The sequence below is a fragment of the Boleophthalmus pectinirostris genome, unplaced genomic scaffold, assembly GCF_026225935.1.
Source record: "Boleophthalmus pectinirostris isolate CB_2022bp ecotype Guang Dong unplaced genomic scaffold, ASM2622593v1 HiC_scaffold_3, whole genome shotgun sequence".
In the NCBI taxonomy this organism is placed as follows: domain Eukaryota; kingdom Metazoa; phylum Chordata; class Actinopteri; order Gobiiformes; family Gobiidae; genus Boleophthalmus; species Boleophthalmus pectinirostris.
The window spans coordinates 20,838,601-20,858,560 of NW_026571299.1; the positions used below are offsets into that span (position 1 = coordinate 20,838,601).

Here is a 19,960-nt window from a genome sequence, read left to right on the forward strand (position 1 = left end):
CTGCAGATATGGATCACATTCCCTTTACAAACTCTGGCCCTAAGCTCTGGAACGCTCAGCCCTCCCATGTCCAAACAGTCCCCCCGATGGTGTTTTAAGTCTCGTCTTAAGACCCACTTTTACTCTCTGGCTTTAACACCGCATAAGTTGTGTGGTGTCTGTGTCTTTTATTTATTTTACTTATTCATTGCTATTTTATAATTTTTATGGTTTTGCTTTTCTTTTTTTTTTCTTTTTTTACAATTTAGGAGAGAAATTAAGTTAAGGAGAAATTCAATTTGTCTGAACAAAAGTTTATTTGGTTGAAAACATTTCTCAGCTTATCCAAGCTCCTTCTTCAGTTGTGCTCAGACGCTGGTGGACACTTCCTTATATCTGTCTGCAGGGAGGAGCTAACTACACTGAAACTACTCTGAAACTAACACCCTACTTGTTTTTAGTTTCTTTTTGTTAGCTAGCTCTATTGATCTTGCACTGAGTGTGGGGTCTTATTAAAATAATCATTCAAGGCCATAATGTGAGTTTTCACACCTCTGGATTTGAGGTTGCAGTTGTAGATGGGAGACAGATCATATCTGAGCCTCCAGCTATCCAATTCAAGGATAGATTGTCTTTCATCTCTTTACATACACTCTTTCATGCACTCTTTCATACACTCTTTACATACACTCTTTCATACACTCTTTACATACACTCTTTACATACACTCTTTCATGCACTCTTTCATACACTCTTTACATACACTCTTTCATACACTCTTTACATACACTCTTTCATACACTCTTTCATACACTCTTTCATACACTCTTTACACTACACTCTTTACATACACTCTTTCATACACTCTTTACATACACTCTTTACATACACTCTTTCATACACTCTTTACATACACTCTTTCATACACTACACTCTTTCATACACTCTTTATACACACTCTTTACACTACACTCTTTACATACACTCTTTACATACATACACTCTTTACATCTTTACATACTCTTTCATACACTCTTTATACACTCTTTACATACACTCTTTTACACTCTTTACACTCTTTACATACACTCTTTACATACACTCTTTACATACACTCTTTCATACACTCTTTCATACACTCTTTCATACACTCTTTCATACACTCTTTCATACACTCTTTACATACACTCTTTCATACACTCTTTACATACACTCTTTCATACACTCTTTACATACACTCTTTCATACACTCTTTACATACACTCTTTCATACACTCTTTCATACACTCTTTCATACACTCTTTCATACACTCTTTACACTCTTTCATACATACACTCTTTACATACACTCTTTACATCTTTACACTCTTTCATACACTCTTTACACTCTTTACATACTCTTTACACTCTTTCATACACTACACTCTTTACATACACTCTTTACATACACTCTTTCATACACTCTTTACACTCTTTTACACTCTTTACACACTCTTTCATACACTCTTTACACTCTTTACACTCTTTACACTCTTTCATACACTCTTTCATACACTCTTTACACTCTTTACACTCTTTCATACACTCTTTACATCTTTACACTCTTTCATACACTCTTTACATACACTCTTTCATACACTCTTTACATCTTTCACTCTTTTCATACACTCTTTTACACACTCTTACATACACTCTTTACATACACTCTTTACATACACTCTTTTCATACACTCTTTACATACACTCTTTACATACACTCTCATACACTCTTTACACACACTCTTTACATACACTCTTTACATACACTCTTTCATACACTCTTTCATACACTCTTTCATACACTCTTTACATACACTCATTTCATACACTCTTTCATACACTCTTTATACACTCTTCACACACTCTTTACATACACTCTTTCATACACTCTTTCATACACTCTTTACACTCTTTCATACACACTCTTTACATACACTCTTTCATACACTCTTTACACACTCTTTCACACTCTTTCATACACTCTATACACTCTTTACATACACTCTTTCATACACTCTTTCATACACTCTTTCATACACTCTTTACACTACACTCTTTACACTCTTTACACTCTTTACATCTTCATACACTCTTTACACACACTCTTTTACATACACACTCTTTACATACACTCTTTCATACACTCTTTCATACACTCTTTACATACACTCTTTCATACACTCTTTACACTCTTTACACACATCACTTTACATACACTCTTTCATACACTCTTTACACTCTTTACACTCTTTTCATACACACTCTTTACACACACTCTTACACACTCTTTACATACACTCTTTACATACACTCTTTCATACACTCTTTCATACACTCTTTACACTACACTCTACACTCTTTACATACACACTCTTTCATACACTCTTTACATACACTCTTCACACTCTTTACACTCTTTACATACACTCTTTCATACACTCTTTACACTCTTCATACACTCTTTCATGCTCTCTTTACACACACTCTTTACATACACTCTTCACATACACTCTTTCATACACTCTTTTACATACACTCTTTCATACACTCTTTCATACACTCTTTACATACACTCTGTCATACACTCTTTCACGCACTCTTTCATACACTCTTTACATACACTCTTTACATACACTCTGTTTCATACACTCTTTACACACACTCTTTACATACTCTTTCCTACACTCTTTACATACACTCTTTCATACACTCTTTCATACACTCTTTACACTCTTTACACTCTTTCACTCTTTTACATACACTCTTTCATACACTCTTTACATTTTTACACACACTCTTTACATACACTCTTTCATACACTCTTTCATACACTCTTTCATACACTCTCTTTTACACTCTTTATACACTCTTTCATACACTCTTTGCATACACTCTTTTCATACACTCTTTACATACACTCTTTCATACACTCTTTACATACACTCTTTCATACACTTTTGCATACACTCTTTCATACACTCTTTACATACACTCTTTCATACACTCTTTACATACACTCTTTCATACACTCTTTCATACATACACTCTTTCATACACTCTTTCATACACTCTTTCATGCTCTCTTTACATACACTCTTTCATACACTCTTTACATACACTCTTTCATACACTTTTTCACGCACTCTTTACATCTTTACACTCTTTCATACACTCTTTCATACACTCTTTCATACACTCTTTCATTCTACATACACTCTTTCATACACTCTTTACATACACTCTGTCATACACTCTTTCACGCACTCTTTCATACACTCTTTACATACACTCTTTACATACACTGTTTCATACACTCTTTACACACACTCTTTACATCTTTACACTCTTTACATACACTCTTTCATACACTCTTTCATACACTCTTTTACATACACTCTTTCATACACTCTTTACATACACTCTTTCATACACTTTTGCATACACTCTTTCATACACTCTTTACATACTCTTTCATACACTCTTTCATACACTTTTGCATACACTCTTTCATACACTCTTTACATACACTCTTTCGTACACTCTTTACATACACTCTTTCATACACTCTTTACATACACTCTTTCATACACTCTTTACACACACTCTTTACATACACTCTTCACATACACTCTTTACATACACTCTTTCATACACTTTCATACACTCTTTCATGCTCTCTTTACACACACTCTTTACATACACTCTTCACATACACTCTTTACATACACTCTTTCATACACTCTTTAGATACACTCTTTACATACACTCTTTACATACACTCTTTAGATACACTCTTTACATACACTCTTTACATACACTCTTTACATACACTCTTTACATACACTCTTTACATACACTCTTTACATACACTCTTTACATACACTCTTTACATACACTCTTTACATACACTCTTTACATACACTCTTTACATACACTCTTTAGATACACTCTTTACATACACTCTTTCATACACTTTTGCATACACTCTTTCATACACTCTTTACTCTTTACACTACACTCTTTTCATACACTCTTTACATACACTCTTTCATACACTCTTTACACTCTTTACATACACTCTTTCATACACTCTTTCATACACTCTTTCTCTTTACATACACTCTTTCATAAACTCTTTACATACACTCTGTCATACACTCTTTCACGCACTCTTTCATACACTCTTTACATACACTCTTTCATACACTCTTTCATACACTCTTTCATGCTCTCTTTACATACACTCTTTCATAAACTCTTTACATACACTCTGTCATACACTCTTTCACGCACTCTTTCATACACTCTTTACATACACTCTTTACATACACTGTTTCATACACTCTTTACACACACTCTTTACATACACTCTTTACATACACTCTTTCATACACTCTTTTACATACACTCTTTCATACACTCTTTCAATACACTCTTTACATACACTCTTTCATACACTCTTTCATACACTCTTTACACTCTTTCATACACTCTTTACATACACTCTTTCATACACTCTTTACACTCTTTACATACACTCTTTCATACACTCTTTACATACACTCTTTCATACACTCTTTCATACACTCTTTACATACACTCTTTCATACACTCTTTATACACTCTTTACATCTTTCATACACTCTTTCATACACTTTTGCATACACTCTTTCATACACTCTTTACATTACACTCTTTCATACACTCTTTACATACACTCTTTTACACTCTTTACACACACTCTTTACATACACTCTTTCATACACTCTTTATACACTCTTTACATACTCTTTCATACACTCTTTCACATACACTCTTTCATACACTCTTTTACACTCGCATACACTCTTTCATACACTCTTTACATACTCTTTACATACACTCTTTCATTTCATACACTCTTTGCATACACTCTTTCATACACTCTTTACATACATCTTTCATACACTCTTTCATACACTTTTGCATACACTCTTTCATACACTTTCTTTACATACACTCTTTCGTACACTCTTTACATACACTCTTTCATACACTCTTTACATACACACTCTTTACATACACTCTTTCATACACTCTTTCATACACTCTTTTACATACACTCTTTCATACACTCTTTCATACACTTCATACACTCTTTACATACACTCTTTCATACACTCTTTACACTACACTCTTTCATACACTCTTTCACACTCTTTACACTCTTTCATACACTCTTTACATACACTCTTTCATACACTCTTTCATACACTCTTTACATACACTCTTTCATACACTCTTTACATACACTCTTTACATACACTCTTTCATACACTCTTTACATACACTCTTTCATACACTCTTTCATACACTTTTACATACACTCTTTCATACACTCTTTACATACACTCTTTCATACACTCTTTACATGCACTCTTTACATACACTCTTTCATACACTCTTTCATACACGACACTCTTTACGTACACTCATGTTTTCACTGGTCTGCTGTTTGAATACTGTCATCAGGAATAAGGATTTCATCTTTCATCGGCGTGGACAAGATTCAAGATCAAGTTCACCTTGTTTTAGCACAACTGCGAGACTGAGATGAAGTGATCAATGCTTGTCTGTTTCGAAAATGAAATCATTTGAGCACAATTCATGTAAACTCTACTGCTCAAATCAGTAGGACTCTGAATTCAAGTCCTCTCCACTTGCACTGAAAACGCTGCCCCCTTCTGGTCACACGCGGTGCATCTCACGCGGTTATCCAGTATATTCTCCAATACTCGTTACGCTTTAATTAACCATAATCAGACGAGCCTCATCTCAGAAGGAAAACAGCCCTACTGTCCCCAAACCGCGGCACTGCACCCGCGCACGTCCCTCTGCGTATTTCCCGTTTACGTGCCTCTTTTGGAATATAAATTTAGGCAATCGTTTGGCGAGAGCAGCGCGCGACGCGGAAGATCCCAGGACACGTCTGTACGCGTGTGTGCGCGCTCTGCCGCCTCTACCGCTCCTGCCGCAGAGACCTCCGCGCCGCTCCTGCCGCCTCTGCCGCTCCCTCACCAGCTCTCCCCTGCCGCGCGCGTCAGTGTTTTGCATCGCTCCTCGATTTGCATTTGTTCTTCCTCGGGTTTTCCGCGCCGTACGCAGCCTCTCTCCAACCCCACCACGGTGCGCGACATTCCGCGATTCAACAACAATCCGGAGATACGTGCTCCTTTACGCACCCTGCTTTCATGTTTTATCACCAAATGATGCTGCGCGGACACGGGGGACATTTTTAATTTGTTTTTTTACATGTTTGTTGCGCATCTCCACGTGTGTTCGCGGTAAACGCACGCGGACGAGGCTATATCGCGGCAGTAAATTGCATTGTTTTCTTTTTTATCGCATCTTGTGTTGTCGTGACGAGCTGTGGAAGACGCCTGGCCGCACGAGCCCGCTGATACTCGGTGATCTTCGGTGGCGGTGACAGAAGACGCGTTTGGATATGTCGGAAGTATTGCCTTTCAACGAGGACAAAATGAGTCACTACGAAGGCGACGAGGGACACCTTTCGTTCACCTGCCGTCTGCAAGACACCAACAACTTCTTATGCGGAGCCCAGAACAAGCGCCCGCCGAAGCTGGGCCAGATAGGCAGGAGCAAGCGAGGTAATTACATCCATTCTAGTGTTTGGACAATGTTGAATGCGCACCGCAATTAGCCCGTATGAACCGTATTATTATGGGGCTCACGACGGGGCTCCGCTGTCTGCACAAAGGAGGAGCGAATTAACCAGAGGACGGGGAAAACGCGTTACATCTCTCATTGCAATTCTTAATATTGCATCCACTGCGTACAATACATTTTTATTTATTTTTTGGTGAATTTTGCGTTCACAATCCACACCAACCTAGAAAGTTCCCTTATATTTGGACATTTTGAGATGCAGGTTCCTTCATTTGCAATTCTTTCACATCTACAACAGCGTATATAGCTATAGTATAATACACTTTTCTATAAGATCTGACCGTATATGCATGGTATGGTTTAAAATGGTGATTCCCAAACCATTTTCTTGCTGCTTAATTGCTTTCTTCTAAGCGAGGATTGCACCAGGTCTAAACCAAGACTAAACCAGGACTAAACCAGGACCGAACCAGGTCTAAACCAGAACCAGATCCCGTATGGTGCCTTGTGGTTGATGGTCCCAACGCGTTTCAAATCCCCCCATCGCATTGCAACATGACTTGAGTGCGCAATGCCTTTTGGATAGACATCTCCATCCTCGCTCCTTCTCTCCTCCTCCTCCTCCTCCTCCTCTCTCCTCCTCCTCCCCCTCGCCATAATTCCGTGTCTGTCTCTTATCTATGTTCCACAGACGCCATGCATGTTGTACCCCCCTCCCTCCCCCCTCCTCCCTTTGTTCCGCGCGCACAGGTTGATCGCATGTTACAGACAGCGGTGCCACCGGAGTCCAAACTCGGGTAGACATTTTGGTTTGGAGTTTGGACATAGATGATGCTCAGATCTTCATGCCTCGTTTCGCATGTCGTCTTTTTTCACGTCTCCTCCTCTCCTCCTCTCATTCCCTCCTCTCTCTCTTTCACACGCGTAAAGCCGTTTCAGACGCAGCGCAGTGCTTCTATAGGGTCTGGCCGCTCAGGGGTCTGGTGGTTAGGTGGTTTTTGGTGAATTTTAAAGACGCAATGTGGCTAATTACGCTTCTATCTTATGGAAAGAAAGAAAGAAAGAAAGAAAGAAAAAAAAGAAAAAACAAAACAATTAAAGACAGTGTACATTATTGTAGTGCCATAAGCAACAGCATAGAGCAAAACGAACCTGGTGATGGCGACTATAGTTTAAATTGAAATGTTATTTTTGCTTCAAACATTCACATTCTAATCCTCTGCATCTCCATTTGGTCATTTGTAGGGATGTAACGATATCCAAATCTCACAATACGATATTATCACGACGTATTTTGGAGAGGCTAATCGAAAATATCACAGATAGATGGCACACTTTTTGCTTTTAAAACACCTTGACAAGATTTTGGTGTGAATTATTACCGTCATAATAAGAATTCAAGTAAAAAACATATTTCTTCATGTTTTCTGCACTGAAATGAATCATGGGATATGCAGTTCCTTATGTTTATTAGGTGGAGCTACTATAAAACAAGGCATTTAAACTAGGGAGACCAGATTTTCAAAATTAAACACATCCCTGATTTGGGTTGGTTGGAAATAATACAATTGTGAAACGAGAACATTGTTCTGCACTCTGCATTAATGTGAGTCAGTATAGTCACATTTTCTTTGTGTTTTTGTCATTTTTACGCAGCTTTTCTGTATTTTACTGAAACAAATGACAGTCTATGTCTCTCTTTACTGTTGGCAGGTGTCAATTTGGTCCAAAATAGAGACACCTGGAACATTTCTTGAACAAAATTGGGACAAATCAGTGGTTTTGTGTAAATCTGCTGGGACTGGGGACACAGGCTCAAAACTGTCCCGGGGCACTCAGCAGAGAAACTTGTGATTTGATATATTGTGACATCCCACAGTATTATCAATCAATCAGTCAATCAACAACTTTATTAATCCCAAAGAGCAATTCAGTCCACACATCTCTGGTCGTGCACAATCTATAAATAATAAAAGAAAAAGAAAAACAAATACATATGTTACGATACTAACATTTCTAACTCAATTTCAGTACTAAGAAATAGATTCAATAATCAAATAACTGAAATATTGTGATATCGTATTGTCAAAAGTCTCACAATAATATCATGGGACATCACAATATATTGAATTGCAAGTCTCTTTGCTTAAATGAATAGTTATAGTGATTTGTATGCCTTTCTTTGTGATTTTAACATCTTCCTTATTCTGTAAAGCATCATATTATAATAGCACCAATGACTTTTCAAGGCTTTTAAAAGGACAAAGTAGCATAATCAAATTTTTTGTAAACCTCTGCAAAATATTGCAATAAATATCAAACTGTGAAGTGCACATTGTGAAAATATTGATATTGTTACATCCCTACTCAATACTGATACCATGATAGTAAAAACACTTTCTTTAGACAATATACTGTGATTTTCCACATTAAATGGTAGTACTTTTTTATTTCTATCTATTCCATGTGTCTTATATGTATGTGTCTACTCTGTAGTGGTCCATAGGTTCCAGAGTGGTCCATGTTCAAGGAAAGGTTCAAGGCTTGTCGATGGGACGTCTTAAGTATCGATACCTTCTCAAATGAGTTTATTAGTTTTAGTATCAATTAGTATCTGATTTGTGATACTTTTGACAATAGAATAGGCTATGATGTTGCTGTTTTAAGAAAAATCCCAGCACCTACGCCAAAAATCTTCTGCAGGATTTAAAATGTTGCAACAAGCTCAAATGATTTTTGGCCTAAACCAGAATAAACCAGTCAAAACTATCATAAACAGGACTTAGTCAGGTAAACGTGGACTAGGCCTGAACTAAACTTAAAGGTGCACTGTGTACATTTTCTGCTTATCTCCATGAGAAAGTTATTGCATTTTTTATTTATTTATTTTTTTTTGCTTTGCATGTTCAACAGAATAACACTAGACATACACTAGTACTGTATATCCTGCATTCATTCAATTACTTTTCATTTGTAAACATACACAGTGAAAAACATGCATTCTTACTGTCCACAGATCTGACCTGTATGGCTGTAAGCTTTAATCCATCAGTGGAGTCTTAGTCGACCAAAATTTACATTAGACAATGAATCATTTTTATTTAGATGATGGGGATTTATATGAGACAACAGAAGCAGGAGAATTTAGTTAGTGAGGAAGCTAAAGATTTTGTATTTTTTGGTGTCTCTGTGTAAAAAGTCAGATTAACGTCATGATTCACAACTTGAATCTGTCTTTATATAAATACATTGTTTCCGGTTACTTTTTTCTGCATCAGTAATAGTTTTTGCATGACCTCCCCCTGCAGGTGTACTCTTGTGAGTGCCGTTTGGGTCAGACACACAGGGATATGGAATAGTTTTTTCAAGCTTTTGCTACATTCCAGTCTTAGTCGACTAATCGACTGGCAGGACATGTCTTTAGTCTGTAATATTCAAATGTGAACCAGCATGGGAAAATACTGGTTAAAGGAACCATACCAGGCTTTTTTCTGATCTATGAGATAATGTAGTTTCCTCATCACAAACACACCTGGAGTTGTGTTTTGTTTCATTCACATGTTTAACACACAAACCTGCACATTTAGGCTGAGTTTGTCTCTCAAACAGAAAACACTTCCAAATTGTTCCAAATTGTGATGTCATGTAGTAACACAAGAAGTGCTCCACTGTGTTTTTAAACTCCATGCACCTTCACTAGAATTTGGATTATTTCAGACCTGGCATTGACCATCTCTACAAAACTAAAGCTAAAGGAGCTGTCAACTTGAAAACTGTTTCATGACATCACAAGGTGGATCAGAGCATTTTGAACTTTAGTTAAAAAAAGTTACTCAAACATGTGTGAATGAAACAAAACACAATTCCAGGTCTGTTTTTGGAGGGAACAACATTAGAACATGTCTCAAAGCTCACAAGAGACCATTTGGTGTAAAATAACACTTTTAATGGCCAGTCTGCAGGATGAGTATTGGCTGAACTGTCAGAACATGTCAACTTGTATTCCTACTATGATCTGTCAGTGAAATAAGACTATTTATTAATAGTTTTTGGCTGTTAATAATATTTTTTTCTTTAAGTGTACTAATGCTGCTGCAAGATTAATCTCAATGAAATCGAAATTGCTATTTTGAATTCTCCACAAACACCAAAATACCCTGTTTAATATAATATGTATTGTATATATCGATCCCCGGGTCGCCCCGTGTGGAGTTTGCATGTTTCTCCCATGTCTGGATGGGTTTCCTCCGGGTGTTCCGGTTTCCCCCATCAACCCAAAACATGCTACATAGGTCTCCAAGAACAGTTAATAGTTGAGGTCAGTTAAATACAATCAATCAATGAATCTGCCCAGGGCACTGGTGCTAGTGGCTAGACACTTCACCTGCATTGCCTAGTATGAAAGTGGTGTGTGTGTGAGTGATGGTGGTGGTCGGAGGGACCGTTGGCGCCGATTGGCATGGCAGCTGCGCCTCAGTCTGCCCTATGGCAGCTGTGGCTACAACAGTAGCTTACCATCACCAGGTATAGAGTGAATGAATAATATATGCTGAATGTAATGCTATGTAAAGTGTCTTTGTGACAAAAATGTCTGTGAAAAGCGCTATATAAATGGGAACTTACTTACTTACTTACTTATAATATTCTGCAAAAACTTCTAACCCTGTACTTTAGATCTGTACTAATCAGTCACAATACAAACATTTCAAATTGGATTTATATGTTAAGGAATAGACTCAATACTCAATACAGATCCCAGGACCAAAATTACATTAAAAACCCTTTCTTTAGACATCATGTGATTTTCCACATTAAATAGTAGTACTTTGTTTTCTATTCCCATGTGTCCTTTGGTTCATAGTGGTCCATGGGTGTACTAGTCTTCTGCTTGTTCTGACACAGCTCAACATCATTCTAAAGACATTCAGGAAAGACACATTTCTGTCCTGTCAATGGGACTTTTAGTTTCAATAGTTTAATATGGGTTAATATCTGAGTTTTGATACTTTTGACAGTACTTGCATGAACATGTTCTGAAGTGTGATTCTCGTGTTAGTCGGATACAATTTGATATTTTCCCAAATGGTAAAGTATTCCTATAGGCCAGACTACACCAGTGTTTCAGTCAAGTTATAAAATGCATGTGTTACATACCTCCAGAGAGAAACACCCACACCACAGAGTGAGAACCACAGGCTGCGCTTTGGCCACACACAAAACAGGAATATACACACTGGTCATGTTTCTCTGACCCTCTCTCTACACCATCAATATCCAGAGCCAAGTGTCTTGCCCAAAGACTAAATGTTTATAAAGCACAGGTCTGTAGTAGATTATCTCTATATTAACTCTAGCCTTGTTATATGAAACCATCCCATTTGATCCCATTTGATCTATAACAGTGTATCTCAAACTGTGGTGCAGCGCTTCAGTTTGTGGTTTTGCCTCTTTTAGATGTCATTGCACTTTGAAAATCAGACTCTAATCAATACTAAATCAAAGCTAGATACTCATTGGAATAAAAACTAAAAAGTCCCATTGACAGGACAGAAATGAAGCTTTCCTGAATGTCTTTAGAATGATGTTGAGCTGTGTCAGAACAAGTAGAAGAGCACAAGGACTAGTATCAGAATCGGTACTGAGTTGGCGTATTTAGTCTATTCCTTAGGATTGAAATTGAGTTTGAAATTATAGTATTGTGACAAAACTAATTTGATCCACCTTCTGTTTTTCTTTGGATCATTTCTTGTAGTCCACTTTCAGACCTGGATTAGTCCTAGATTAGACCTGGAATAGTCTTGGTATAGACCTGGTTTAGATCTGGTGGTGCTGGGTGTAAAAAGTCTGATCTATAATCTTTGAGGTGAAGTGTAAGCAATAGCCCAGAGCGAGAACTTTTCAGGATGGTGGAGGATGGTGGAGGGAGTCCACTACCTACTTGTCTCCATGGAGCTGTCACTGCTTTAAAATGACCCCTCTATCATTTACTTTGTTGTTAAAAATATATTGAGATTGGATGCATTTTTACAGTGACTGGGGTTGCCTCACCACAGATCTGACCTGTAACATGGTACAAACCTTCTGCTTGTCTCCAAGGAGATAACTGATTTGTTGCTGTGGAATATTCTAAGTAAAGCAACAGCATTGTCATTAGTGAAAATGCTGTTGCTGCTTTCATGTTGATCTCACTTAGAGCTGCAGCTCTTTCCTCCTCCTCTCCTCCTATTGGCCAGCCTCTGTGCTCTGAGTGAGTGACAGGTGGACTCAGCCAGTCACAGTGAAGCGTGAACTCTCACAAGATGGAGATAGTTACAGATTCAGTACAGTATGAATCTACTGTATCTGCTGTATCCGTGACAATACCCAAATCTAGGCTCTGGAAGCCTGTTTTGATTGGTGTCTTTAATATGGACATTAGAGCAGACGTTTTGTTTTTTGTGTTTACAGCAAGTCCTCATTTTAACTCTTGTCCATAGGGGCTTTAGAGTTCACAAAGGAAATAAAGATGTTCATTTTTTGTCTTATCACACACCCCAACACAACTGGAAAAGTGACATAGTGCTTCTATAACTCACTTTAAAGGTTAAGGTTAAGAAGTCTCCTCCATAGAAACAGAAAGTTAAAACCACATTTCAGAATGTTGTCAATGAAGATAGATATGTTGCCTATGAAATACAGCATTTCTGTGGAAACAAACAGGGTGATGGCCTCCTCAAGGCCAAATAAGAATCAGGTTTGTGGAGATGCAAGCCCACACATGTATGTCCAAATTGAAAAGTTGTCAACATTTTTTGTTTGTTTTGGGCTGTTTGTCAGATGATGTCATCTTTTTTCACCCATATCCATGTTTGGCACACTCTCTCTTCTAATTGTTGGCCTGCTCCTGCTTTAGTCCTGGTTTAGCCTGTTTTAGACCTGTTTTAGTCCTGTTTTAGTCATGTTTTAGTCCTGGTTTTATTTTCCTTTGGTTCAGACAGACCCATTTTAGTTAAACTGACTAAATCTGTCTGACAAAATTCCCTGTTTGATTGGCCCTGGTCCAGTGCTGGTGCTCTACACTCAAACACATTTTAAAGGAGCGCTGTCTGTGTTCATGTCCTTTAAGGACCTGATTCATGACATATTTCACTCATATACTTCACTCATATACTGCCTTATATGAGGGCAGCTTATCACAATCTACTCTAAATCACAATCTGAGTTTGCACACTTATCAAATTACAATAATACAGTGTACTCTGCAAACAACAAAATATCATTTTTTAAAATTATTATTATTTTTATATGGAAACATCTTGTAGTTCAGGCCATCACAAATATATTCTGAAACATTTTTCTTTTCATATGTGACAGTTTGGACTGTTCATGAGACTCTTCCTCAGAGTCTCATGATGTTTCTGTGATTGATTTACTTCTCTGTTTTGACCAAAAAACGTTGCCCCTAAGTAGCGCCAGCAGGCTTAGTTACAGGTCAGGTCTGTGGAGGGGCGACGGAATACATATATTTTTTTAAGATATTAAAACACCTGTTATTAGTACAAAATACACAAGTCCAGTGCCATACTGTGGAACATTCCAGGACAAGTAATAACTTCTCCATGGTGATGAGCAGGTAGCAGTTCCCTCACTAGTTTCATAGTGCACCTTTAACTTGACTTCCTCATTCCTAAAGTGTGATTTGATAAAGTGGCTCACAGACACAGACAAGTGTGATCTGTGAGACACTGAGAGACTGAAGGATCTCACTGTGGTTTGGGCTCCTTGAGACTGGAAACCAACTGAAAACTTGGGCTGATTTCTACCTTTGTTTTTCACCAAATACAAACAACCTTTTCAAAAATGTTTGTTTAATCACAAACTGTATCAAATATGAAAATACATTGTGTAGTAATCATCTTTCATAACATGGGATTACCATGTCACTAACTCCTGGTGCACTTTAAACTTGGCCTAGTCTAGCTTCTTGCAGCATCCTCCCTCGTGCACTTCTGTCACAGTTATAACCATAGATCTGTGCTCATGACCGTGTTCACTTTAAACCTCTGCAGTCTCTCTCAACTAACGTGAGACGTGTCATCAGTAAAAAAGAGAACATTTTAAACCTAGTTTTCAGTTTCCAGCTGATGGAGGTAGAAGTGACACCACACAGAACTGTCAAACTGTGAGGTTTCTTCTCAAAACATAACATGATTAAAATGTGTTTTCTGTCTTTTTTAGTGATTGAAGATGAAAATGCAGAGGAGGACGCACAGCAAAACGGGACAGAGAAAACTCCAGCAGAGGCTTAGACCGTGCTCCATTCAAACTACCCCTTCTTCTACCCCTCTGACCCCATCCCCCTCTCCCTCCCTCTGTCCCGTCCTCCCTCCCTCTCCTCCAGACATTTTCTACCAGTTTGAATCCAAAGACACTGTACATAAGCACTTTTTTCATGGGGCAGCAAGCGACACTTCCAGCCATGACCACCGGGACCCTCCCTCCTCCAGATCTTCACCCACACACAGACAGTCTACTCCAGGAGACATATTATGCATCTCTGTGGCATTTTCAAACAGTTATGGACTCATGTTTTTGCATTGGTGTTTAATTTTTTAACTCAATATAACAAAGTATTCTAGTGGATCGCTCACTACGTTTACAAGTATGCAGAGAAAACCACATCTCAGCTCTAATCTGATTTGGAGGAGCTGCTATTCAGATTTGCCAGTGTTATCTGATTAAGCCACAAGCAGTGTTGGGAAGTAACTAAATATGGACAAGAAAACGTCTCAGTACAATTACACTTCAATGTGGTGGCATTCAGAGTGCAATTACACACAATTAAAGGGATACATTGCAGTACTTGAAATGAAATTCCTGCTGTAAACTGCGTGGAAGTGAAAAACAATGAAAATCTGCTCTTGTGGTGAGTGAATGTGCAATTTTTTCATCCTTAAAGGCACTGTACCTGATTTTTACTCTCATAAAAACCATGTGAACAACAGAACTAGTTGATTTGAGACAGTTTGCAGTGGTCCAAATTGATCTCTCACTTACCTTATGCATTCAGGGCATCCTAATTATTCACCGTGATGAGTTTACAGTATAAGCACTAGGGATGTAACAACAGCCAAATTATCGTGATATTGTATTGTCAAAAGTCTCTCAGTAATATCGTGGATCATCACAATATATTGAATCACAAGTGTCTGTGCTTAAATTCATTGTTATGGTGCAGCAACAGCTAAAAGAAACAAAAGGAACTACATAGACCACAATTCTTTGCTGTGTTTCAGTCCAATTTACATAATGAAATAACTTATGAAGCACTTTTAAAGCTTAAGTCTTTGATTTACGACAGAACCAAAGGCTTATCAAGGCATTTTAAAGGAAATGGTAGTATATTCACAATGTTGTTAGCCTTCACAAAATATCACAATAAATATTGTACCGTGACATCCATATCGACAAAGTATCGAACTGAGAAATTTGGATATTGTTACATCCCTAATAAGCACTTTTCACAACTTTTGCTGCCATGTTAATGCTAACAACAACTAGCATCACAGCACACTTTCTGATTCTCGGACAATAAAATGATTTATAATTAGAAGCAGCCAGTACACAGCAGACTTATTTTGACCTAAAAACTTGCTTATACAATATTGAAATACATCAGAGTTACATTTTCAAAGTATTCTTCCCAACACTGGTTAGAAGAGGCATTCAACTGCACAGGGCAAGAAACAGCCAGGAAAATATCAGATGTGTTTTGAATATAGCAGTTATAGCTTCTAAAGTTATAATGCTACATTACTAGACGCCCCTGAACGTCTCTCAGTTCCCTGGTTGTAGTTGTTTCCTTTCGGGGCTGCATGCAAATTTCAAAACAGTGATCTAACTATGGAGAAATCAGACTATAATCGGAGAACAAGAGTAGCCGGATTACTCTGCGTAAGGTAAACGTAGTGAATGCATATTTCACGGATTAGGTGAACAATGGGGACAAAAAGGCAACAGATCGATGCTTTGAAGTGGCCGGAATGAGTCCAGCGATGATGTATGGATTTTTAAAAGAAAGACGAGCAATTCACCTTTTAATTTCAACGATTAATTTTGAGGAGACAGCACTTCTCAGAAATGGGATTACTCAAGCAAGCAAGAACAAACCAAAACTCCAGAGGTGTTTTTGACAAAGAACCGACATGGTGGAACGGTTCATTTTCTTTTTTTTGCATAATATGTCTCCTTTAAACAATCTTGAACCCAGGTTTTTGGCCATAGAGACGTGCATTTTTCAAAGATCCAATATGGAGAACGAGGAGGAAGAAGAGGAGAAAACAGGAACAGCGCTGTTGAAAATGCAGAAATCAGGGACAGGAAAGACTAACTAACTTTAAAGCACACAAATGTATTAATCAGAAGTTCCTATACTGGTCATTTTGAAGGAACGGTGTGTAAATATATGGAAAAGGTAGCTGATATTTTATTGCACAGAAGTTGGACCGATGTTTTGTGAAAATACTGATTATTTATTGAAGTAAATGAGGCTAGAGGAGCGTCTGAGTGAGTGAATGTGATTTTCCATGTTCTGGGGGTGTCCCATGAAGAAAGCCTGACTTATTTGAACACGTCGAGCTTAAGTTGTTCTTATGTTTGTCCCGTTGATACTTCACAGCAGATGTCATCAACATTCCCTGGGAATGAGGCTCACTGGAAGCTCTGCTCTGTCTGAAGGTGTGTTACTCAAGTTAGACTTTAATCTGATCTTTTTTTTGACACAATCTGACCATAAAGAAGGACCTTAGCGGGAACTATCACACTGGAACACTTGTATTGACCACAAGCTCCTGAAAATGTGCTCTTGTCCATTTTGTAGTTTTCTTGAGTTTTTAGACAATCTAAAAACTTCTCAAGCAGTGTTTGCTCAATTGTGCATTGTATCACCATGGAAACAGCTTAACATTCCCCCATAGACATACATAGAACTCCCCCAGTCACTGCAAAGTAGTGTTGTAGTACTTGAGACCGGTCTTGATCTCGAGACTGGCCTCTTGATGACGTTTCTGACTCAACCATGTTTGGACTCGGTCCTGTCTCGGTCTTGAAGGTGCTTGGGCTCAGTCTTGTCTCGGTCTCGAGATCTGATACTCTACGAGTGATAAAATAGAGACAGATTTATAAAAACGTTAATATATTTGTTCCAAAATAACTGTAAAATACAAACAAATGTAGAAAACGACAAAGATGGTCTCATTTTGATCTCTCTCATCTCATTTCATCTTGGCCTCGGCCTTTAAAAGTCTTGGTCTTGTCTCGGTCTTGGGACCCTGTGGTCTCGGACAGGTCTTGAGCTCGATTGGTGAGATCTTGACTACAACACTACTGCAAAGTATAAGCACTTGTACTGTAGGTTTAACCAAGTCTGGATCAAATTCAGTCAGTCAGACTAACATTTCTTTGCAGTTCTTAGTTCCTGAATTGAAGCAAAACATGAGCTGACTTCTACTGGTTCTCCATATTGTTTGGGGATAGATTTGTATTTAAAGCAGAGGAGATGGAGAGTAAGTCAGAGTGCAGTTACTTCAAAATACTCAAGAAGAAGTACAAAGTAGTGGTCCTTGAAACACAAATGCTGAAATTATTTCAGATTGTCCATATAAAACTTTTGACACTCACAGTGGGAAGAGGAACCACACATTTTTCTCAAGTAAGAGTACTGTTACACTGTACTATTTAAAGTACTCAAATAACATTACAGTTCCTCTCTCTGTCCCCAAACAAATATTTCAGATTTTAAACTTTTCTACCCCTTCACCAATTGCAGTAGCTTCCTGTAGCCATTTAAAGGCACTGTACCTGATTTTGTCTTCAGTTTGCTGTGGTCTAGAGTTCTTCCTCACTTACATTATGCGTTCTGAGCGTCCTCATTATTCACCACGACAAGGTTTTCACAGCTTTAGACTAGATCAGAGCAGAGTTTTGCCATCACTGTAAAACTAACTACAACTAGCATGCCAACAGCGTACTTTCTGATTCTTGCACAATATAACATAACAATATAACAGTAGACAGGTGACTTCTTTTGACCTTAAGAGGTGCTTATACAATAGATCTATATCTGAACTGGGGCAAGACACATTTTGCTAAAAAAAAACCAAAAAAACCAAAAAAACAACAACAACAACAACAACAAAAAACAGGTACAGTCCTTGAACCCCCAGACCCCTCCACCCCCTTCCTCCTCCTGCTTCATGGGATGCCCCTGGTGGTGGTGTGCGATGCTGCGGTCTGAGTGCTTTTGTTACATTTGCGGCCGAGCTCATTTCTACGATGTACCTCGTGCAGTTTGTAAAGCCCAGGACTGAGGGCCCTTGATACTGTAACACTGATACTTGTACACAGAATATTTATATGTGTGCATATGATTACTATTGTGTGTGTGCCAAAACCTCACGCAGGAACTACTACGATCAAGCTCTTTCATTTCACTGTGTTGATTTATTGTGCTGTTTATGGGGGGTTGTTTTGTGTCTTTATGCACCTTCTGCCTGATTATTACACTTGTATTATGGTTTGTGTTAGACACTCGGCTCTGGACCCTACTCTGTATATATGGACATGTAGCTCTGGTTATCACAGTAACATATCTGTTGCTATAATGTCTAAAATGTTTTGACAGTCTTATGTTTGTTTCTTTTTTAAAGTTACTTCTGTTACACGTTAACTACGAAAGCATTTGACAAACCCTAACCTTACCCTTACTTTAACATCACACAGTTTAATCCTGCTTCTAAACTTAACTAAACCTTGATCATAACCATTCCTTTCACCCAGACCTTAACCAGAACCTGCTTCATCACTTCTAATCTTTTCTAATGAGCATCAGAGCCGAGCATCCCTCCAGAGTCCAGACCCGACCCTCTACCATGAGCCTTGTATTATTTTACATGGAGCTGCTGATGTTGATGTGTTCTATACAGACTCCAAAGCTGTTTTAAAGCTCCCTGAGTGTCAGTGCACTGACATGTGATCACATGGACACTGGAAATATTACACAAACACACTGACTTTATCAGATTTTCGCTGCAAAACTTTTATCAAATTCTGCATTGAAATCAATGGATTCCTGCCACAAACAGAGTGGTAAGGTAAATAAGGTATATTAGCGTTTTTTTTTTTTTTTTTTTTTTTTATAAAAATGTTAGATGATTTAAATTTGCATTTGAATGTGAAGAAATTTACTCATTAAATTTTGAAAAGTTATATGATATGAACAAAATTTGTAATTAAAAAA

General features: G+C 38.0%; 1 protein-coding gene across 1 annotated transcript; it reads left to right on the forward strand.

The window, feature by feature from the left end:
* The first annotated feature begins 6,289 nt into the window (after nucleotides 1-6,289).
* camk2n1 (calcium/calmodulin dependent protein kinase II inhibitor 1) lies at nucleotides 6,290-19,749 on the forward strand. The gene is made up of 2 exons (XM_020930922.2): nucleotides 6,290-6,665; nucleotides 14,902-19,749. The coding sequence occupies exons 1-2, from the start codon at nucleotides 6,503-6,505 to the stop codon at nucleotides 14,970-14,972; spliced, it is 234 nt and encodes a 77-aa protein (XP_020786581.1). The 5' UTR covers nucleotides 6,290-6,502; the 3' UTR covers nucleotides 14,973-19,749.
* Nucleotides 19,750-19,960: the final 211 nt, after the last annotated feature.

Bases quoted from the DNA above. Each gene is read 5' to 3' on its own strand.
- camk2n1 (XM_020930922.2), top strand. From the start codon at position 6,503: ATGTCGGAAGTATTGCCTTTCAACGAGGACAAAATGAGTCACTACGAA. The intron at 6,666-14,901 runs GTAATTACATCC...TGTCTTTTTTAG, and splicing joins GATAGGCAGGAGCAAGCGAG to TGATTGAAGATGAAAATGCA.